Genomic DNA, 23,778 nt, shown 5'->3' on the forward strand with positions numbered 1-23,778 from the left:
GACATGATGCAACAAAGACATTTGAAGGCTTGGAAGATGACTCAGCTGGTAAAATACTTTTCTTGCAAGTGTGAGGATCTGAATTCAATTTCCCATAACTCACATTTTTTTAAAGGCAGGTAGCAGGGCTCAGTGTTAAAATGATTGGCTATTGTTCTAGAGCATCCAGTTCGACTTGAAGCACCCACACTGTGGCTTGGAAAGTGTTCTCTTGTTGCTATGGTGACCTGCTTCTAGGGGCCTGGTCTATGGTAAGGCTGGCCGCACACTGGATTCCTTACTAGAGAAAAGGATATGTCTGTTTACAAAGAGATGATGATAGTTTAGCTATCCACAAGGATGCCTAAAATCACCTTCATCTGTTTCTTCTTTAATACACTATCAGAAAGTTTAGAAACCTTTCCAAAGGTTTCTAAATAATAGCTGTCTATTTCTACTCATCAGTATAATTCTGTGGTAAAGAATTCCAGTGGGAAAGGGGCACACAGCAGGGGATCTGGGTATCAAGGGTAAATCTCTGCCCCTTCCTGTTCTACAGTGTCACACACACACACACACCCTCACAGGGAAAGGAAAAGACACAAGCCACTGCAAAGTTACAAATTTATTGGTCTGGAAATAAATACAAACATCTCATTAAGAAACAGCCCTGGAAAGACATAATACAATGATTTCTTGTCAGCATTCAGTCAGCCAGGCCTGGATCCCTGATCTTTCTACACAAGGTCAGTGGAAGGCTCCAGAGTAGGAGTTGGCAGGTAAACTATTCCTTGTCTCTCATGCCACCTACACAGTGTGACTACTTTCCTCTAGCAACTCCAAGATCCTGGAACTCACCAGGCCTTGAGGACTGACTCCCAGTGGTCAAGTGTCTCTGATCTGATCACATTTCCTATAGGAAAAGTCCAAGGTTAGCCACAGTAAGAATCAAAGGCAGTAGTATAGGGCATGGGCATTAGGCTGGCATTGCTTAGAGAGGCCAATGCTACAAACCCAGTCAGCAGGAGGGGCAGGAGAGGGAAGCAAGTTCCCATGGAATGTACAGAATCCAAAATCAGTCCTTCCCCCACTAGAACACATGGTTCTCTCTGAAGAACCAGCAATGGGTCAGTTGAGAGACATTCTGTTATCAAGTTTAAAATCAATGCTGTATATCAATAATGGGAGACAAGGTCTAACTCATTCACACAAGATTCCAGATCATAGGCTGGTGTTCACTGAAATCTGCACCCACCAGGTTCTAACACTTGGTCCTAACATTCATCATCAAACCCCATGCTTTTCCCATCCTTCCTTAGAGACTCATCCCAGACAAGGTCCACTGTCACCATCTTGGTTCTCCCTTTGCCTCAAAGAATACAACTACGAATCAAAACCATCTTCCCCAGGGACAAAGGTATCATCCACTCGTTCACTATGGAATGGGAGCCGGGTACAGTGGGGCACACGGACTGCATAGCAAGAGCCTTAAGCCACTGCAATATTTGTGGAATCACTTTCTGTATAAAGCCAGGAGTTTGTTACCAGTTTCTCCTGCATGTTACAAGGTTGCCAGAAAAACAGGTTGTCACTTTCAGCATCCAGAACTTTAAGATCAATTTCTTCAAGTGAGCCTAGTAGACTTGTTTTTCCTCTACCAATAGATCCCACCTCTTTCTCTCCCTTTCTTGTTTTCCCTACTTAGAATAAGGTGGCCTCTCTCTCCCTTCAAAACAGAACTAAGTTTGTTTCCAGGAATGAGTTTAATGGGGAGGAAACAGGAAGTAGGCAGGCTGGCAAAATGCCTGTGAACCAGGATGCTGGATCAGCCTTGGCTTGGAGCCAGGCAGTGTTACAGCTTTATATTTCTTAGTTTTGGCAGTTTGGTGTCTGAGGGTAGACAGAGGGTCCGTCGGGCCACTTGTTAGCAGAACAGAAAACTGAGCTGCTTCTTGCCTTTGGTCCATCACCACCCACCCTGGTCCCAGGAGGCAGCCTTGAACAGCCTGGGTCTGCCACCGACAAAGTTCATTCTTACAAAAGCAGCTTTAGATTAATACCGCATTAGCGTAGGGTGGCAGGCAAGGGTTGGGGGCTAAGGGAGAGACCACCAGTCCAGAATGACTGGTGCAGACTGCTTAGCAGGACACCTCCATGGACTTGGGCCCAGCATTGTTCCCGGTGGCACCCGAGTTGGGGGTGATGTTGAGACGGGCATCCTCACTGGTGTGGGAGCGGCTGCGGGATCCCTCACTGGTGTGCGAGCGGCTTCGGGGGCCCTCGCTTGTATGAGAGCGACTCCGGGTGCCCTCCAGGGATGTGACGCTGGAGCCGGAGGCTGTGCGGGACCGCATCAGGCGAGTCATGCTGGCGGAAGGCACTGTGAACAGAGAGGACAATATGGTTAGGAAACAGGAAGCTTCTACAGGTATGGGGCTGTGGCCCTGTCTGCCAGCCATGATGCTATCCTAAGAGACCAGCTGAACACCACTACTCCACAGTCTTCATCATTGGAGTCATCCACCTTCTGTGACACTCACAAAGGGAACAGCAAGGCCCAAAATGTGGAAAATGCATGTAACAATCACATGGCAAGAGACCTGAGCGTGACCTGGGTCTGAACCGTTTGTTATATGCTCATTAGCTGGGTGGCTACCGGATCATCACACCTGAAGCCTTCCCGTTCCTGTCTGTAAAATGAAGAGCTTCATGTGACCATGTAACCTCCTCTGCAATGTACAGTAGGCAGTAGTAAAATGTGGAAGCCAGCAAGGCTGGTTTCTGAACATCCCAAGGACCCCAAAGTCTCACCACATGGTTCCTGATGAAATGTTAGCAGTCTGCCTTCCGAAAGCCTGGTAGTTCTCAAACCCTAGCAAGACCAAACCTGCCCATGCCACAGCAGATGCCTGACAGTGGGTACCAGACAATCCTCCTCTTTTATGGGGTTGCAGTGTTTTCCCAAATTCATGATCACCTGAAACCTCAGAATATGACCTTGGTTGGAATACTTAGTTTAGCGATGTTTAGTTATGATAAGGTCCTTCTGGATTAGGATGATTCCTAATCCAAAGGGCAATATCCTTAATAAGAAAACTAGAGAGGGCCATTCCATATGGATGGAGAGATTGATGTAATGTAGTCAGAAGCCACAGAAGGCCTATGATGTAGTCAGCAGAATCCAGCAGGCAAGAAAGGGCCTTGAAAAGTGAGCCCAGTCCTGCCCAAACCCTGACCTCAGATTTGCAGCCTCTGAAGTTGTGGGGAAATCAAAAGCATTCCTGATGCTTAAGAGCTTTGTGGGAATCTCTCAGATTACTCATTGGGGTGGTTAATGACACATCCTGATGGAGTACTACCCTAGGTCAGACACCCAAAACTGGGTTAGTCCTTGCTCAGTGGAATTCGCTCCTTACAGAAATTCTCGTTACTGGTTTGTCTGTCTGCTTGACATTCTTTCTTTTGTCTTTCTTTTTCTTTTTCTTTTGTTTGTTTTGTTGTTATTGTTGTTGTTCATTTGTTTTTTTTGTTTTTGTTTTTGTTTGTTGTTGTTGTTTTGAGTAAGCTCCATTTATCCCAGGCTGGCCTCAAACTCTCTATGCAGCTGGAAGACAGTGATTCTGAAAGACAGGATTCTAAGTATGCCATCTCAGTACAACCTATTTTTAATTCAGAAAGATTAGGGTCAATGCACATCTGTGGCCTCTGTGTTTCTTCCTGAGTCTCTATTTCTCCACCCAAATCTCTGAGTCCTGATGACATCACCAGGAAATGACAACTTCCCATGACACCAGATACACAATGGGCTAGTCATGAGCCCAGAATCACGGGCAGGCCTTCTGTGAGCTGGAATCTTCTTCAGAAATACCTTTGGGTCTATGTCTCTCCCTTTTATTTTCTCCTAGGTCTATGGGAAGCTTTGTCAAACTGAACTGAGGGGACAGATGGAAGAAAAATTTTGGGAACAAGTAAGGCCTTGCTTTTTTGCTTTTTTTCCTCCCAGAATAAACACCCAATGAGCTGTGTGATCCACACTTAGCAAGGGAAACACAACTACCAGAAATTATCTCCCATATCCATCAGGGAAAGCAGACTATAGAGGAAGGTTCACAAGAAAGTGTGCTTTGCTGGAGAGAGACACCTAGCAACAGATCTCATCTAAGGCACTCATATCAGGCTGTTGCACGCTGTCCTGCTGCGAAGCAGGCATGGTGAAGGCTCATATGATGATTATAACTTCATCAAATAGGCCCACCATTTCTGAGTGGCTAGGTGGTGTCAGGAAAAAATATGAAGTCAGTCTTGCCCGGCTAAGAATGCATGGACTGTAACTTCAAGGAGTAGGCAGGAAAAACTGAGTAGGACTGCTTTGAGCCAGAGCAACAATTAACATGTCAACCAGTATCCATCAAGACTGCTGCCCAGCTGACACCATGAGTCCTGGTCAGAGTCTGGCATTTCTGAAAACAGAGGCTGCCTGTTGACAACTCACTCTAAGCTTAAACCAGGACGCAACCAGTCATTGTAGCAGGGTGCTCAATGATGTAATGATGTAGCAAAGAAGCACCCTACCTTCAATCTCAGGCACTCTGTTCTCTTACATAGGGCTCTGGCTCAATTAGCCTTCAATCTCCCTGTGGCCTTCTGAGCCCCTCCCTTGTATATTATTGTGATGGTTAAACTAATCTTTCATCACCATTATCATCCCCACCATTGCTACAACTGCTGGTCTCCTGAGCAAGCATGGAATCAAAATTAGGGGTATTCCTTGTTCATCTATTGTTCATTGTTTTTGTTGTTGTTTAGTTTTTGGCTTGTTGTTGGCAGTGGTAGTGTTTAAAGAGATAGTCAGTCATAGCCTAGAATAATAGTTCCTGTCTATAATCCTAGTATTTGGGAGACTGAGGCAGGAGGATGATTATGAGTTCAAAGATCAGCCTTGCCAAACAGGATACGGCTTCATTCTTGCACCAAATGTTCACATGTAAAGCTAAATAAATATCAGATGATTTTGGCACACACACATACACACATATATATTGAACACAGTATGTATATATATATATATATATATATATATATATATATATATATATATATATATACTGTATATATACAACACACCACACACACACACACACACACACACACACATGATGAGGTCCTCTGAGAACACACTGCTCAGAAAGGCCAGCGCCATTTTAGTTTGCTGTGTGATATATGCAGCACAGTAACCAGTAATCAAACTGGGTACTGACCCATTCCTCGCTCAGCCATGTGTAACGGTTACTGTTCATTTCTTAGATGTGCCTAGTGCTTAAGAGCTGAAGCCGGCCAAGATGCCAGAGCCCTCTCCAGCCACTACTGGCTAAGACAGTACCACCCCAACAACTGTCTGTGCCCAAGGTGTTATACTCACTGTATCCCATGCCCTGCACGAAGTACTTGAAGGCCTCTGCAAGCTTGGCAGGCTGTAGGAGAAAGAGAGTGGTCAATGGCTGGAGAGACCAACCACCATGTACCTGTACCTGCAAGCCAGAGCTTTGTCCCAAGATGGAGCCACCACATGTGAACAGAAAAGGCACAGAAGTGAAAGAAAAAGCCAGGATGGTTGTGGGGACCAGACTCAGCTTTGTCTTAAACTTGCTTAAACTTGCCTCATGTTTGAAAGAGCATGAATAACTTACAGGATTTCTGAATCAATGTCCTCAACTGCATATAGGGCCAAGCAACACTCTGTGCTCACAGCCCAGTGTCATGAGCCACGGGGCCTGCTAGGGACTCGGCACAACCATCTCCAGGAAATCTGACACCAACCTTGGAGGACCAGTACCCCAAGTACCCATGACACAGCTGAGCCAAGTGTAGGTTGTATGGATGAACTGGAGGCCTCCGTGCCAGAAACCCTCTGTCCGAGGTGGTTCGTTTCAGGTTGATGATAAAAGATGGTTGGGTGAGTAGACGGAAGGCTGGTGATGGGAAATATTAGTAGAAAGAGGAAAGAATGGGAAGATGGATAGAGAAGTGGTGGGAAGGACAGAGGAATATAGAGATGGAAGAAAGAAAAAAAGAAAGAACTATGAAAGGAGGGAGGGATGGAGAATTAGAGGCCTAGAGGGAGAGAAAGATGGAGAGATGGAAGGAAGGAAGGAGGCAAGAAGGAATGGTGAGTAGGAAGAAAGGATGGAGGTGGAGGGAAGGACAAAGGGAAGTGGAAAAGAAAGAAGCAGGGGAAAGGGACTGGAATGAGGGAAAAATAAGGAAAGGGTATAAAAGGTCAGATCGTGCATTGACTGGTAGATGAAAAGAAAGTTGAGGAAGTGGAAGAAGATGGGTACAAGAAGAAATGGAAGGAAAAAGATAAAAGGAAAGACCAGTGTGTTGAATGGCCATGGGTGGGCGGCTATATCACTAGCTGGGTTAACCAGGCTATCCATGAATAAGGGATTGGCCAGGGCCAAAGGCACTTTCAGAACCACTGTTTCCTCTACACAACCCACTCAACCAAAGCAGGGGCCAGGGGCCTCCAATGGTGTATCATCCCTTGATTCCAGTTCAGTAAGACACCACCCAGTGGCTCACGCTCCTCACAAACAGAGACCATGTGGTCCCGACCCTGCATCTTCACCAATCCTGCCGTTCATCTGCAAGGAGGCAAAGAACCCAAGTGACATTTGACTATGCAAAACTTGTCCCCTAGGATCTTGTGACACTACAAACAATTGCACAGTAGGGCATGCGTTGGCTGTGGAGGAAAAGGAGGTCTTTTGTGTTGAAGATGGACACATTCCGAATGAGAAGAGTGGGCCAGCTTGGTACCACTGGCAACTGTTACCATAGGTAACATTCCATCTCTTCAGCCTCAGTTTCCTTTTATGATGCTGAGCTGAGATGCCAGCTCCTGGCAGTCTCTGAGAAGGTGTGGTACAGTCTGACCAGAAGTGAGAAAGTCTTTTGCTAACACACCTAGCCTGGGAAGGGATGGCAGGAGGGGTTACACGGGAATCAGGCTTGAAGCTCAGCTGCCACTAGTATTTAAATGGTCTCAGTTCTGACAGCAAGGTCTGTCCTGGCTGAAAGCAAATAAAAAGAGCGGGAAACAGAGCATGGGCTGGAGGAAGATGAACAAATCAGCTATGCAGATTCAGAAGTGCAGGTTCCCACACACCTAGACACATGTGCATGTAGGCACATGAATGGACACATGTGAACACATAGGCACACGTGTTCAGCTCTCATGTGCATATGCATATTTGGGGCATGGGGAAGAGGAAGGGTATGAACATACATTCTGGTGTCATATCCTCTTTGTCCCTCCCTCTGCTCTGGGCTTGAGCTCCCAGTGGACACAGGCTAGGGCAGGATGGTCAAGATTCTGTCCCTATTGTCAATCCGATCCATCTGGTAAATCTCTTAAGTTTGTGGACCTCAATCCAATCCCAAAAGCTGCTTGGTAGGGATGGACTGAGTCTGCAACATTTATAAAGCACATTTTATGCAGGATATATGTATAAACTACAATGGGACGCCAAACAGAGTCAGTGGGGAAAAGGGAGCTCATGAGCCCCAAAGGCACAGTGGCAGGGGACAGGTATTAAATGAAAAAGCCACAGTTTCACTTACCTGAGAGATCTGAGGAAGGCCTCCACAGTCTGCCATCTAGGAAGGAAGGAGACGGGTTGACACAAATGACTCAGCCCATAGCTGCTGCAGTCTGTGCTCTGTGGGGTTGACCCCAGCATCACCCACCTGGTGCTGCTCTGGGTGGATTCTGCTGTTGACTGTAACCCGTTATCTTCCTTAGCAACACTCCTCAAAGCTTACACACAGCAATGGCCCCCACAGACCACCCCATATTTAACTCCTAAGAGCAAACACTCAAGACTCAACTGCACCATTTTGGAAGCCAGAGTGGCTTATGGAACTTTCAAGATCCCAACCTCCAGAGTATACCCAGTGAAGAGGGATTCTCGGTAAGGAGCCTGAGCCTGGGGCCCATCCCAGACACAACTGCCACACACAAGTGGCTTTGGGTGTGCAAACAACCCTGGCTGCATGCTGTGGGGGTTTTATAGATCTCTAAGCACAAGACAACAATCACACTGAACTCAGGAGACTTTGCTGAAGGGAGTTTCCTTAGCCTCACAGCCTCTCACTACCCAGAGGAATCTAGTGCAAGGATATCCTTGCCTCATCCTAGGAAAAGGAGACTTTTGTCCTGTGTTCCCAGTCTCTCTTCCTCCAGCTACATGGGCAGAGTGTGTAGACCCCTACAGTCTAGTCCCTGGGATGGACCACGTAGCAGCTTCAGATGGATTTCAAGCTTGCTTCCTTCCTTTCTTACCTAACTACCTCTCTTCATGTTTTCCTCCCTTTCCGTCTTTTAGGGTCTCAATATATGGTCTGGGCTACGTCCTCCTGCCTTTGCCTTTATGGCTCCAAAACCAGTTATGTGCTTCAATAAGCATAACTTAGCTCCCAAAACACGTGAGGCCTTGAAACCACGACAGCTGCAGCCCCATTCTTTCTCATTACCTTGAGCAGGGTAGTCTTCGTCGGGTCCAATTTGGAATTGCATTCCACCTTAACAAGGAGAAAGACTAGGTAAGTACTCGACTCACAGCCAGCATCATGAGTGCCCTGAACCCTGCCCTATCACCCGAAACATGTGTTCCTTCAGCCATAAATAAGGAAGGTTGTAAAATGCATGTGGCTTTGGAGCCTGGCTCTATCATGACTGGCTGTGTCCTGGAGACAACTCAGAGCACATTCAGCTCCATGGAGAACTGCAGAGGCAGAGCAACACAGTCAAAACTCTGAGCAACAGTTTCATGGCACACACCTCCCCATGGCGGGAATGTCAGAAACTAGACATCAGCTCTGTGCCTCCCTAGCGGTGCAAGGTGGGAATTAAAGGGTAGACTGAGGCAGAATGTTCTGTCTGACCTTGCTGCCTTGCTCTTCCGCTAGGCGGAAAGGTGCACGTGCTGCTGACTGGGAAAGAATCCCTAACCATGAAGCCTGGCATTAATTCCACCATGTAGATGAAATGCCCATGAAAAGCAGGAGGGAAGGGAAAGCAGATGGGCAGACAGTGAGAACTGTGGCCACAGCGAGAAGCTGGTCTCAGCCCCGCCCCAAAGTGATGTCACATGTAAGCAATGCCTTCAAACTGGGAGGGTCATACAGGTGAGTCCATGTGGCCTGCCAAACTGACACATACCACAGCGTCCACGGCAGGAGAGTTGTCTCCAACCACCAGCAGAGCAGGGCACCTGCACAGAAAAAAGGGAAGAGGAGTCAGCCCAGAGTCCATCTCCAGATTCTTAGACCTCAGACTTTGGTCTATAGCAGGATTCTAAAAGGCTGTTTAGGTTTCCCATCACCCTCTGCGCCTTTGTGCCTCTACGGTTTGATAGTCTGCTTTGCACTTTGAATAAAATGGGATAGCAGTTACTTCTACCTTAGTATAAATTTTCAGCGCAATGCTTTAGTGTCTTAATGATTCCATTCCAAAGCACCTTTGTCCAAGGAAGAAGAAAAAGAAATCTTCCAGGAATTAAGATGAAAAAAATAAAATGGCTGACATAGATAACAAAGCCAGGTTCACAAGTATACAACAGTGTGGCACATGTAGTAACTATAGAAAGACGCCATCATTGCCAGTGGAATATGTTAGCTGCGACCTTTCCTACTAGACATTCAGGACTCCCTCATGTCAGGTCCTGCATCTTTCATCTATAGGCTTTGAGAAGCCATCAGGGTTGAATGGGTTTAATAGAGACAGTCGGCCTCCTGATCAAGGGCTCTACTAGATATGATCACACACACACACACACACTCCCTGTCCTGATGCTGACTCCGGCTACACGGGTGGGGGTCCAAGTCAGATCCCTGGGATAAACAGTCATCTCTACTGTAGTGTTCACACCCAGCAAAAGCACCCCCGCCCCAGCAGCCCTGAGTAAAGCCAGGAATGCAACATAGGAGAAAGAAGCCACTTACTGCAGGGTAACAGTGTGGGTTCCAGGCATTGGCCGCTCAATTTCCAGGTCTCTCCGGCTGCAGACAACTCGCATGTGGTTAGTACAAGCAAACCTACCCCAGAAGCCATTCCCACCACACCATCCCTACTGGTCCCACTATAGACCATCTTAGAAAAACATTCTCAGGACATGTTCATGAGGTCACGGAGCTTTCAAGAACCCATGACTACTTGGTGTCTGTAGAAGCGGTTAAGAGCTGGAAGGTCTCATCTGTTTCTAGCAAAAACCCTCCTCACTTTCTCCAAAATTTGTTATTCATATTAATATTCACATTTTACAGTAAAAAAAAATCAGATCCTCACTAGAGGTCCCTGCGTCCCTGTCCCCCTACCTAGATCCTCCACCTATCATTGTGAAAGCTCAGGAATGGCCTTCCAGCACCCCTCCACTGCCAACTGGAGCCTTCCCTCGGCAGCTCTGATGTCATCTCAAAAACTCAGACCTGCTCCTCTATGTGTGCTGAAGCTTACACTGGCATTCTACTTAGCTAGCAAAAGTCCAGTGTAGACCTGGTCCCTGCAAGTGAGCACTTGGCCTCTTTACCCTCTGAAGCTCTGAGACTGAAGCTAGCATGGCAAGATCACCACCCAGTGCCGCTTCCCAGCTGTGTGTCTCTGGAAGTAGACTAAACCTCTCTGTGGTTTTGCTTCCTCATTGGAAAATGGCCCCAGAAACAGCCTATTTCCATTCGCTTCTGTGCAGAGACTCCTGTGATTCCTACTGTCCACTCAGGAGCCCATCTCCCTCTTCTTGGTACCCATCTGCACCTTCAGACAACAGTGAGAATGCTAGGGGCCCCTGCACTGTGATTCCAGACAGGATTGTGGAAAGGGTACCAGAGTCCATCAGAGATCCTAAGCTCTTTACAAATGCAAACTCACTCCCAGCAGGTCAAGTCCTAAGCACTGTCCTAGGTCAGATGTATGCAAAGCTCACCTGTGGCCCGTGGTGGTTGGGAGTGTGGCAGAGGTACTTTCACAAGCTTCCTCGAGAAGGTTCCAGACTATTGCTAGTATCCTTGTGTATTCCCCTCCCCAGAAAAGCTCTGAACTAGTACCTCATCCTTTACCCTCCGCTGTCTGTCCTCCCAGCAGCCTCCAGGGTTCTGTGTCCTCACAGTGTATCACACTTTTGCCCAACTCTGCCCATAGGGGATTTTATTCTGAGTCAGCCTTGGGCACACGCCCCGGCTCTCCACTCATCTGGGCCCGCTGTCTGGGTAGGAGCTCAGATCCCAGCAGAATTCACTCAGTGCAAAGCCCAAGCAGCTCTTACCCAGGCGCTGTTCTCCCCAAACCACACTCTATTAACCCACAGCTGTGGCGTTCACCCCAGGTTTGTGCAGGAAGCTGATGGGGACCCTAGTGTGACCTGGCAGCTTCTGTCCCGCCCAGGGCTCTCACCTGTTGTAGGCGCTGATAAATAGGTGTAGGTTGCTGGGGTTCATGTCGTTGAGGATGTGCTGGCGGTATGTGTGCACTACCTCCACGTTGTTGTGTATCTCCTCCTGTGGTGACAGAGGAAAGAGCAGGGAGGGCTTGTCACCATTCTCCAGCCACAGGGATAAGGAGGGAAGGCACGGATGAGGCAGAGGGGGCTGAGTGAGTCCGGCGCAGACTGCTGAGTGATAGCTACTGGTACCAGAGAGACCCAGCTTTCCCTCAGCTTTTCCCAGAGGGGCCTCAGCTAAACTCAGGACTCCTGCTTCATGGCAGACCTCAGAGCAACCTGCCCCTGTCACTTAGGGTATCAAAAAGACCCGTTGTCAGCAAGGAGCCTTAGCCATGACAAAGACATGGTCAAATAGAACAGCAGTAACTTGGGGGCATCAGAAAGCCTCGAGGGACTTGGGGACAGTCTGGAGTGTGTGATGATAACCTCAGGCTGCTCTAAGCCATTTCCGTTACAAGCCAAGGGGTCAGACCAAAGCAGGGTGTTTTCTGCTCCCCCAAGACTGCAGGGCATGAACGTGTGGTCACACTCACTAGCTCAGCCGCTGAGAGTCCTGCGCCCAGAGAGCAGTGCTCACTGGGTCTGAGCCACGGAGGGGTTTTCCAGGTACTGAACTTGGATGTGAGCCAGAAGCACATCCTCTCGCATGGCTGTTGGCCTTGGAGGAGGCTAAAGATGTGACAGCAGACAAAAGCAGAGGCCAGGCCTGCCACCAGTATGCATGGATGCCTGCTCTGTCTTCACTTCAAGTCAGAACCAGGCAAAGGAAGAGGCTCAGGAGACTGTATGTTGTAGTCAAACTTAGAAGTTCAAATCCCAGTCATATTTCTCCTGGTCTCCTGGAGACCCAACTCAAGCCATTCAAACCTCTGGTCTGAATTTCTTCAGCTCAAACTGGAATGAATGTCATGTGTACACCCCATGGTCACAGAGTTCCTGAACAGTCTCCCTGAGCTAATCGTTGGCAAGTACTGGGGATAGAGCCTCACACAGACACGTAGTAGCTGGTCCCACAGATATTACACTGCAGACTTCATTCCTAACAATCCCAAACAGTTACAAATAAAGGCCCAACACGGCTAAACAAGAAACCAATGGTATGTCCATTCAGTGTAATATTACACAGTACTGAATCTGTTATGGTGTCCAAAAAGCTTGAGTAGATTCTAAAATAATCACGCTAAGGGAGGGAAAACATGGCAAAGAGGTACAGGATTCACCATACAGACAAAAAAGCAGAGCAGGGTGTGGCACTGGGAGGATCCAGAAGAGGATGGCTCACAGTGCATGGAATGGGGGGGGGCGTGAAGGACATTTGCACTATCTCAGTTGCTGTGATGACTTTCAAATATGCAGTACAGTGTGCTTCGACAAAAACAGTTTATGATGAAGCCCCACCCCTGGTGAGAAGCTATTGGCTGTTGATGACTGCCGGAGGGGAGAAGAGGGATCAGTTTTCATCGAGGAATGTGACCCTGGTAGGTTGTCCATGCTCTGGTGGATAGCCTTGTACTCTTGTTCATACCAGCTACACCAGCAGTATTTCATAATTAAAGAAAGAAAAAGAGACACACATGAAGCCAGGAAGGAATTTGGGAAGAGCTAGAAGGGAAGAACTGACGGCACATCTGTCCAGAAGATGTTATAACAAAGGGATCAAATTCTCACAGTGGGAGAGGCAGGAAAAACCATATGAATGGCTCCCTAACTGTGAGTCAATATGTCACAATTAATCAGACTTCAGCCAGGGTCACCCCTTGATTGTATCTTGTTTGTACCTTGTGCCCCTGTGGTCCTGTGCTGAGTGACACATGGTTAACTGCTCAGTGGGGACATGGGACACAGGTCTACACCACTCACCTTGCCGAAGAGGTGGGACACCACCATATCTGGCAGGGCTTGGGTCCATCCTGAGATCTGTGGCGGGTGAACCAAGAAAATAAAATCAGCAACTAGGACTCAGCAGAGAGGAGAGTCAGACAGCCACATGGCTCCTGTTCTCCATGGCAACCTGGGTAGAGTGTGACTGTGGGATGTATCTCATGGGCGGATTTAGTAGAGATTTGGTCCTACTGGAGATAGAGGGGATTTTAAGAGTTTGAATCCCACAGGAGGCCTTCAGGACATTTGGGGTAGTTTCTTTTATTTTTGCCCCCAGCCTGTGGCTGACCTACTACCATGGCATATTGTCTTGTCAAAAGGCCAAGATCACAGACCAAATCCTCTGAACTGAGGACCCCAAAGAAGCCTTTCCTCAGCAAAAGTTGGTTATCTTAGACATCATGGATATCACAGATCTGCTGCATAATAGTTCAGCTCTTGCCTCCAGCCCCGTCCTGGACCTACAGCCCAAGGGCCGGCTTTCCATCCAGTTCCTTCCCATCAGAGACATACAGCAAGTGGCATAGAGACACAACCTAGCTAGGCCAAGCTTTCCCTGCTCACAAAGCTCAAAGTCCTCATCGAAAAGGCCCCATCACCCCCACACACAATGGTCTCCCCATCCACAGATCAGAGTGCACTCAGTCCTGGCTACTCCTCCTACACCAATCCCTATCTTCTCCCCTCCAGCCAGTCTCTGGGCTACGAATTCCCTGGAGTCTCTGAATTCACTAATGACTCCTCACCACCCCCAAGAGACTGTATACAGATGGACCTGAAAGCACAGTAGTATGCAACTGGTATTCAATAAATGTTCAGATCATGACATAAAATCAAAGGAACTAGGCATACAATAGGGGCTGTATAAATGCACATGGACTCTGTAGGTGCTCTGTAGATATAAGACAGATAGCACAGGTAGCTCCACTTGGGTAGAGATGGGTAAGGGAGGTAAACACTTGACCTGGGGCCCTGGACTGACCAATGGCCACTTGCAGCTGTGGCGCACCAGGGGTGGGGCGGCAGCTGAAGGCCCTAGATCTTGGGTATCTTGTCTATAGTTGAAGGTATTAGGGACTCGTCATCGGGCCAAAGTAAAGATCCTGTAAGTCACCAGCACATAGGCTCTGATGCTCATTCTCGGTGCACCAATAGCCCTAGATAAGCAGGCTGTCTCTCAAGGCCAGAGAGACTGTTCATGGGGATTTCGCTAAAACCACAGCCTATCTCTCAGCTGGAGGCCTGTGCCCCAGCCCTCCTTGTTTGGCATAGAACAGTGGACCAGCAGCCAAGTGGGGCCAAATGGAATGTCCCTTTCTCTGCTGGAAAATAAAATAAAAGCCAGGCAGGATCCTTTGTTCCACTCTGCCCTATGGGGAGGGACAGCACTCCCAAACTCTGTCAGGGCTTTAGAAAGAAACACAGCATCTAGCAGACAGGGAAGGGTGGATACAGCCCATGCCCTTCCCCCCAACAGCTACCCAAACTAAGAAAACTACTATCCCAGTGAGAGACAAGTCACACCAGCCCATGTGGCTTTGATCGGATGTTTCTCCCTATCCTTGGCAGACGAGAAGCAATCCTCACTTAAAAAAAAATAAAAAGATAAAATAACAAGATCAACAGGGTCCCTTGGGACAGCAGCCAGGGCCAAACCCACTAAGACCTTTAGCGCAGCAAATGTTTGCTAGCCTAAATAGGGCCAAGGAAGGATGCTCTCTTGGACAGTAAGGAAGGTAGAAGAGAATGGCCAAGAAGGTGCTACGCTGAGTAGAGGCTGGGACCCCATCAACCTTCCCTGCCCCGCCTTACCTTGGAGGCAGCCCAGTCCATCCAGCCTTCAGCACAGGGATTCACATTCATGAGCACGAGGCCCTCCACCATCTCGGGGTTGTTGAGCTGTAATCAGAGGCACAACATGACATATATTGAGGGCTTTAAGCCAGCAACCATGGAACCCTAGAGCAGATATAGATATTAATGGCTCCCTGCATAGTCAGTGCAGAACTGAGGTTCTGGGTTATTCAGAATGTGACTAGGTCCTCAAGAGAGCAGGAGGAAGAAGCCATAGCAAAAGAAAGAATGTGCTTGCGAGTCCCTCACAGCGCCTCAGTTTCCCCAGATGATCAGTGTGCAACAGTCAAGCCACAACTGAGGAGAGCAGAGAAATACCCTATAGCTAGCTCTATTACCTGGAACTCCTATGTGTTCAGGACTCCAAGACCATTCTAGCAGCTAGTTGAGACTGATGCCCAGGCCGATTTGTACTTTGACAGTATGCCTGAGCATAAAGGTGCTAGCTACACTTACTAAGCATCAAAGTAACTCGGCTGAAGGGCATGAGCCACTTTAAGATAACTGATAAAGACAAAAAGGGTACCCACGGTGCTAGCAGTGGTCACTGTCACATTAGCATGTGTCTAATTCTGATTTAGACTTAGATCTGGAACCCAAATGACCTGGGTCAAAAAACTCGGGGATAAAACATTGCAGAATCAGAGGACTCTTTGAGTGGGAAGCCATCTTCATTTCCATTTCAGCGAACAGGACTGATGAGCAAAAGCCCCACCTAGTGTAGCATTTCAGCACCAAAAAGACCAAAGCATGCATGCATACACGGGGTAATGGCCGAGTGACGCTTACTTGGGAAAGTACAGCTCATACCTTTTTTCTGTTTAGGTTTGGGGTTTTTTGTTTGTTTGTTTTTTGTTTTTATGCTTTTCAAATTGTGTGTGTGTGTGTGTGTGTTTTGCATACTTGACTGTGCAAGTATACATGCCCAGAGTATCCATGGAACAGTCAGTGCATGGCAAAGGTATCTATCTCTGCTGCTCCTCACTGTGTTCCCTCGAGACAGTGTCTCTCATCAAATAGAAAGCTCACCTTTTAGGCTGGGCTGGCTGGCCAGACCTTTCTCTAGATGCCTCTGCCTCCACCCCACCGCAGTGCTGAGGTGATGCCTCTGTCTCCACCCCACCGCAGTGCAGATGCCTCTGTCTCCACCCCACCGCAGTGCTGAGGTCACAGGCACCTGCGGCCATGCCTGTCATTTACATGGGTTCTGAGACTCAAACTCTAGTCCTCAGCGCTCAAAGACTGCGCAGCTCATTCTTTCCCACTCAGCTAGGACCCCAGACCCTGAATAATTTTTAATGTAATCTTACAAACTGCCAAAGAACTTACTGCAAAGCGGGTCAGGATGTAGGCGCCAGCTCCTGTCCCCATGCCAATGACACTCTTGAGCCTGGAAACCAAAAGAAGATGCAGGTCGCCAAAGGGAGATGTGATGGAGCCCTTGCCCATCCCTGTCAACTTCCCTCACTTACTCCTAAGAGCCCCAGCCCATGGCTGCCATCACTGAGGGTGATGACAAGCTTGCCCATGCCATAAGTGGCAGGCTGCCCTGATGACCTTGGAAGTCCCCATCCCCCTTGCTCCCTTTCCCCTGGCTCTGAGACCTCTAGCCTAGCATTTATAGGAAGGCCCATTAAGAAGTTGCCTCACTGCACTTCCAAGCTTTATTCTGGATTCTAGAACGTGGAATAAGAACAAATCGGGCCAGAACCATGGTGATTAACCCTGCGAGAAGCTGAAGTGAGAAGGAAGGGGGAGCTTGCAAGGGCAGAATGAGGGTCTGGAAAGAGAAGCCCAAAGTCACAGTCAAGGACACAGAGCAGATGTTGAGCTGGGGATAACGTGGCTACAATCTGTGGCAAGTTCATTTCTGGATCCATCTGAGGACTCCAACCTGCATTTTAGCAGTCATGCCAAGGAAGAGAAGGAGGCCAGCAGCTGCCCTGACAGCCTTGGAAGAGAGGGTCCCTTGCTCTTACCCGAACTGGTGAAGGACTCCAGGAAGCATTTCAGCCAACTGATCCATTGAGGGGTACATGTACCTGCAGGGTATATGGGAGGCAGATCTTGAGGATGGAGACCCTTGCAGAAACAAATCACCCATACCAGGATATTCTGAAAGTCCGGGTAACAGCTGGCCCTTCCTCACACAGACACTACATCCCCACCCCTCGGCATCCACTGTGTAAGCACAGCCCACCCTAACGCTGTAGCTTCCTCTGAGCTGGGAAGGGCCAGTGATAGGCTTGGAGGACACAGAAGCAAGGGGATCCACTCTGTTCAATTGTTCAGGAACATTTTCCTGGAGGAAGTGATGCTTAGACAGAGCCCAGTGGGGAAATGGATCCCTAGGCAGAGAACATATGCGGAGGACCCTGAAGGAGCTGGAAGGAGCCTGGATGATGTGACTTTACTTAACTGAAGAAACCTATAGGAGAAATGAGGGACAAAGACATGGGACTCCTTTGAGAATGGACAGACCTCAGATTGGAGCCAGGGCCTCCCAGGTACAATAATGGAAAAGCCACCTAATTATGAAGGCTTTGGTTTCCTGTTAGCTTTCTGGAGCTGGTTATAAAAAAAAAAAAAAAGTGGTTGATTCCTAAGCAGGAAAAAGACTCCAAAGAGGAGAGGACAGCCATTGCAGCCATTGATCTCCAATCCTGCTTTGATGGCCGCAAGACAAGGGATGTCACCCAGGCCCTACAGCAGAGGGCAGGGAGAAGCCACATACTATTCCAACAGTGTTCTACCTGAGGCACGCTAAAGTCACAGATAAACTTGGGAGTACACACCTCACATCTTAATCTGCAAATACATTTCACATATTTCTCTAGGGTAGGCAAAAAGTCTAGGAACATGGTAAGTAAGAGCCTCTGCATGGCCTTTTGTCTCTGAGACAGTAGTCAAGGTGACTTAGTGGAGAAAGTCCTGGTTTTGTCAGCTGGTTAGCAGTTAACTGTACCCCACTGTTGAACAAGCTCTTTACACCTGGGCTTGTCCCTGAGAAGCCAGATGTCCCTTCTCTTCTTTGATGATAAGAGTTAATAATTAAGAAATGAGATCAGTAATAAAAGAGTATATCTGTCTGGAAATGTCATAGGGACACCATAGAAATCCTGTAAACCCAGGGAAAGGGCTGTTCCTGCCTGTTCCATTGGCATCGCGTGTTGGAGGAGACCCCCTGCATGAGACATTGTAAGAGTCAGCTGCACAGACTGTGAGGTGCACAGCAGTGTGAGCACCTGGGCAAGAGAACCCTGATTCCCTGAGACAGAAGCCTCTCTCCCATAGGCACACCAGAGTTGGAGCACAATTCTCCATCCCTGCTGTGTGGCCTTCCATAAGCGCTGAAGCCCCCTCCATGCCTCAGCGTCTTCACCAAGAGGAAGCTAATAAACAGACCACTGGTTGGTGAGGAATGACATTTCCTTGAGTGAAAATGACATTTGTCACTGAGGATGCATGGCAGTAGTCCCGTCCCTCCCTCCCTTTCTTTTGTTCACTTTCTGGGTTTCCTCTATGGACTAGTTCATCTTGACAACGCTATTCCCAGCCTTGTCCTGCATAGGGGAGGCACAATACTGTCTCATGCCAGCCTAGAGGGGATGTGAAGTCTGGGTTTCCTGGACACAGTATCTATCAACTTGAGATGGAAATCCTAAAGAAAGATGGCACACTGGCAACCACTGTTGCAATGTACTTTTAAAGATAGTTAAGTAGGTCTGGGAAGATGGTCCGGTGGATTGCCATACAAGCATGAGGAGCAGGGTTTGGATTCTGAGAACCTATGTAAATTCTGGGCAGGCATGGTGCTCTCCCTGTAAGGTCAGACACAGAAGGTGGAGACAGGGGATCCCTAAAGCAAATGAGCTAGTGAGAACAACTATATCAGTGAGCTCTGGGTTCATTAAGAGAACCTGCCTCAAGGAACAGAGTAGAAGAGTGATTGGAGTGATTCCCCACATCAACCTTGGGTCTCTATACATAAATGCACAAAAGTGCAAATATACCCACATCCATTAAAAAGTTGTGTGCACATAAATGTGTGCACACATGCTTGCACTCTCTCTCCTGTCTCTGTCTCTCTGTGTCTCCCTCCCCTCCCCCCTCTCTCTCTCACACACAAACAAGAAACAAGTTTAAAAGTAAATGTTGTTATAAACACATTAGCTATAAAAATAATAGGTGAAATAAAATATGTTGCCTTGGGTTTGTCTTTCTCTTCTTTTCTTTTTAAAATATTTTTAGATGATTTTGTTATGACCTGAAGCTGACCTCAAAGTAGCAATTCTCCTGCCTTGGCTTCCCAAGCTCTGGAATTCAGGTATGCACCACTGTGCCCAGCTTAGAGATCATAAATACAGACTTTTACCATGAATAATTTTTTAACCCAGATTGCCATTTCCTCCTCTACCTTCATCCCGCCTGCTCGTGGGGTGAAGGTCTCTGCTCTTACCCCACGGGGAAGGAAGGGGCACCGTCCTGTTGGCCAGGGGCATCCACATGGCAGACAGCAAAATGTTGTGTGATCTCTTGCATATCCTCAGAGTTGAAGAGAGGGTTGTAGCAGGTCTTGTCTGTAAGACATACCAAGGGACAAAATAGACAGACATCAGGTGTACACTCATTTCTTCCTTCACTTAGCAGCAGCAGCAGCAGCAGTGGAACTCCCAAGAGAGTGTGCATCTCTGTGAGTTCAAGGCAAACCTGGTCTACACCCGGGGAGTTCTAAACAAGTTTCACTATATAGTGAGACCCTATCTCAAAAACAAATAGTATAAGTCTATCCCTCCCCTCCCGCCAGACCTCCCTCTGGTGGTAAAGGAGGGTCGAAGTCATAGAACTAAAGTCTGGTCCAGTGTCTCTAAGCTCCAAGAGTCATCAATTTGCAGTCACTGCCAGAAAGGACTGAAAATCTGGCTTTGCCTCTCTCTGGCAAGGTTGCCATGGAGATAGTACAAGATGTATCCTCTCCTGAACTTCTCTGGGTCTCTCCGGGACATCTTTCAAGGCACACATAATTTCCGAACAAGAAGCACATTAGGTAAAGCAAGAAGCATCCACCTGTGTCTCTTAAGATGAGTCTTTAAAGGCTGAGGCAAAGACAGGTATCTATGTAGTTGAGGCTGTTCTTAAACTCCTGATCTTACCACTACCCATGAGTGCTAGGGTTAGAGAGGAATGCACCACTACCGCCACACTTGGCTTTTGTTTCTGTAGCTTGGGCTGGCCTGTAACTTACTATGTAGACTAGGTTGGTCTCCACCTCGCAGCAATCCCCTGGCCTTCCTTCCCAAGTGCTGGGAGGGGAAGCACAGACCATCAACCCTGGCTTACTTCCTGTCAACTTAGGAATTCACGGTGTGAACATGCAACACTGTGCACAGCACAGTTAAATCCTTCAGTGTGGTGTTTGAATAAACATGCCCCCCCCCCGTAGGTTCCTGTATTTAAAAACTTAGTCACCAGGAAGTGGCACTATTTGAAATGATTACAAGGATTAAACACAGCTTTGTTGGAAAAACTGTGTCACTGGGAGAAGAGTTTAAGGTTTCAAAAGGCCACGCTAGGCCCAGTCTCACTCCCTCTTGGGGGTCTCTCTCTCTCTCTCTCTCTCTCTCTCTCTCTCTCTCTCTCTCTCTCTCTCTCCCCCTCCCTCCCTCCCTCCCTCTCTCTCTCTCTCTCTCTCTCTCTCCTGCCTGCCTCTATGCTTTCTGCCATGACCATGGACTTAAACCTTTAAAATATTAACCATGCCACCAATTAAATGCTTTCTTTGGTAAGAGTTGCCTTGGTCATGGTGTCTTTTCACAGCAGTAGATCGGTGACTAAGACACTAGGTACTAGTAGTGACTAAGGTACTAGAAGTGAAGTAGTGCTGTGACAGGCCTGACCATGTTTTCTCTTGGAGAAAAGACATGAAAGATCAAGTGTGGTTTCCATCTAGTAGGATCTTATTCACCAACAAGAAAGTGAAATATTGACAAAGGGTACAGCACATATCAATCTTAAAAACATGGTCAAAGCCAGTCATGAGCCCATCGTGAGGGACCACACACTGGAAGACTGTGCTTGTATAAAGTTCTAAAGACATATAGAAGATAAGGTGTCCTCAGCAGGGCTGCGATTCCTGGAAGTTCAGAGCAGTGGAGAAAGGGAACAAGGTTTCTTTTCAGAATGACTACAGTATCAAAAGCCATTGCATGTATTAATGTTTAAATCATTGTAACACTTGTTTGGCAGCAGAGGGACTTGCTTCCTGTCCCCAGAGCATCCAGTATTAACAGCCGAGTGTGTTTAAGGTTTCCCCAGGCTGAGAAACAAGAAGTCCCCACAAGAAAGAGCTCCCCAAGTATTCCAGCTCCCCAAACTCACGGTTCATGCCGATGTCGTGATACGTGAGGATGACAGGGCGGTTGCCCTTGGGGGTCCCACACAGAGTGACATGCAAGGAGCCATGAAGGGTCTCAATGTCCTGTTCCTGAGGAGAGACCACAGACAGGCTCATCACATGGGATTCATAGTGTCAGTGTAGCCGACTCACTGACTCTGGACACCTGCCGTGCTCCCAAGTGTGTTCCGAGGACACTGCATGTGTATACCACCTTTGGTCCCCAGAGTTCTGCACTGGTAACAGCAGATGTCTGAGACCAGAGGAGAAAGGAAAGGGAAGAGAAGGGGGGAGGGGAGAGGAGAAAAGGGAAGGGGAAGAGAAATGTGAAGGGAGAGGAGAAGGAGAGGGAAAAAGAGGAAAAGGAATGGAGGGGGGAGAAGGAGAGAGGACAGGGAGAGGCAGAAGAAAGAGAGAGGAGGGGAAGGGGAACAGAAAGGGGTAAAGAAAACAAAGCTGCATCAGGAGGTAGAAGACAGGAGCCTGGTGGGTTACACACTACAGTGCAGGAACAGGTAGGTGGCCCCAGTCACACTTCCTGCAAAGTACTCTGTTGTCTGCATCTGACTTGAGCTTCCTTGATTTCCTGTTTCTGTGTCTCCCTTATCCCATGGGTAATAGGTATTTTCTTGTTTGAGACTTTCTAGAAGTTACTGCACATTTCAAAGGACAACCTCATTTCCTGTGGGAACACACAATACTCCCAATAGGCTCATATATTTGAATGCTTAGGCAGCAGAGAAGGGAAATCTGATAGGATTAGAATTAGGAGCTGTGTCCTTGTTGGAAGAAGTACGGCACTTGAGGTGGGCGCTGAAGTTCTCAGAAGTCCACAGCTGGCCCAGTGTTCACCTTTCTTTCTCTGTCCCCACCTCAGCCTGTGGATCAAGATACACAGCTGCTGCTCCACCACCACTGATGCTGCCATACTACTTGCCATTATGTCACTGAGATTGTAAGCAAGCTGCAACAAAATGTCCTTTTTAAATAGTTACCTTGGTAACGATATCTCTTCACAATAGCAGAACAGCAACTAAGACACACACACACACATGCACACACACATACACAACGCTCCCTTGATCCACCCTGTTTCACAGACTGAGGCCAATTCCCACGCTGCAACTCTCAAATGCCATGCACTGTTAGGTGATGGCAACCAAAGAGAACCTCATGTGGAAGAGAGCTGGGCTTGATCAGCAAAGTTTAACTAGCAGCTATCATATAACAATAGGCAAACACCATCATCCTAGGGATGATAAAGGCAGGAAGAAGGCATTAACATCACCATGGCATCCACCTTCTGGGACTGTTAGTGTTGTGGGCCGACAACTTCCCATTCTGGATTGAGCAGAGAACCTGCAATAGTCCCCTAAATTCCTTCTCCCTCCTGCCTCACTCCAAAGCCAATTCTCAGTAGTCCACTGCACATCCCCCACCACGCATGCCCGTGAGGGCAGAGAACACGTGTCATTCTTCTACCCTCAAAAGGCTTCACCTCAGTTCTGAGCCCTCAGCCCCCTGCAGGCTGATTTTCCCTGGCAACATCATATGAACCTCCCATGTAGATGGCTGTGAACCTTTATTAATTTCTGTGACCTTGCCTTTGTCCCTTGGTTCCTGAACTCTTTGCTGTCACTCTAGGCTTCTGAGGACCCAAGACACACATGTCCTCGGAGCGATTTTCTCATCTGAGAGCAACAATTTCCTCCTCTGATGTGGTTGGTCATCCCCATGTCTGCTGGGGACACTGAGGCCTTCCTGATGATAGCTGGGCCATTTCTGCCCAGATCCTTCATCTCTTGCAAAAGCCCTGAAGGGCTGTGTGACACCTTCAGCTACAACTGGTGGTCAGAGTCATGCAGGTGACACAGAGGCTCAGAAGATTTCAGATGCTATAAACATCCTCCCAGAATCTAAGACCCATATAAGTCTCATGAGGTGGGGGACAAGGGTGGCACCCATAATCTAATGTAAGAGAAGAAGGAATCAGGAGGGCCACACACTCAGGACTGTATTCTGGAAAAGTCACCCTAACCTGTCACAAAGGCAGCCTCCATCTCACAAGACTTGAGGTGGTCAGAATACGTCTGTAAACCCCATGAGGACAAGGACTCCCTGACTGGGGCTCTATTGCAGTACAGGCAGACATTTGTGCACATACAACAGTGC

The 23,778-nt window shown here is 48.0% G+C and overlaps 1 protein-coding gene across 1 annotated transcript in view; it reads right to left on the bottom strand.

Annotated features, from left to right (window-relative positions):
• Window positions 1-589: 589 nt before the first annotated feature.
• Window positions 590-23,778, bottom strand: part of NDRG1 (N-myc downstream regulated 1) — a 41,355-nt gene continuing 18,166 nt past the window's right edge. The window contains exons 4-16 of the mRNA XM_080939544.1: window positions 21,591-21,696; window positions 19,672-19,792; window positions 17,192-17,254; window positions 16,542-16,602; window positions 15,171-15,257; window positions 13,338-13,394; window positions 11,429-11,532; window positions 9,985-10,041; window positions 9,203-9,254; window positions 8,515-8,562; window positions 7,603-7,638; window positions 5,399-5,450; window positions 590-2,359 (exon numbers count right to left, since the gene is read on the bottom strand). Coding sequence (XP_080795670.1) covers window positions 2,118-2,359; window positions 5,399-5,450; window positions 7,603-7,638; window positions 8,515-8,562; window positions 9,203-9,254; window positions 9,985-10,041; window positions 11,429-11,532; window positions 13,338-13,394; window positions 15,171-15,257; window positions 16,542-16,602; window positions 17,192-17,254; window positions 19,672-19,792; window positions 21,591-21,696 — 1,086 coding nt within the window. The 3' untranslated portion in view covers window positions 590-2,117. The remainder of the gene's footprint in view (window positions 2,360-5,398; window positions 5,451-7,602; window positions 7,639-8,514; window positions 8,563-9,202; window positions 9,255-9,984; window positions 10,042-11,428; window positions 11,533-13,337; window positions 13,395-15,170; window positions 15,258-16,541; window positions 16,603-17,191; window positions 17,255-19,671; window positions 19,793-21,590; window positions 21,697-23,778) is intronic.

This window comes from Micromys minutus (genome assembly GCF_963924665.1).
Source record: "Micromys minutus genome assembly, chromosome: 27".
NCBI lineage: Eukaryota > Metazoa > Chordata > Mammalia > Rodentia > Muridae > Micromys > Micromys minutus.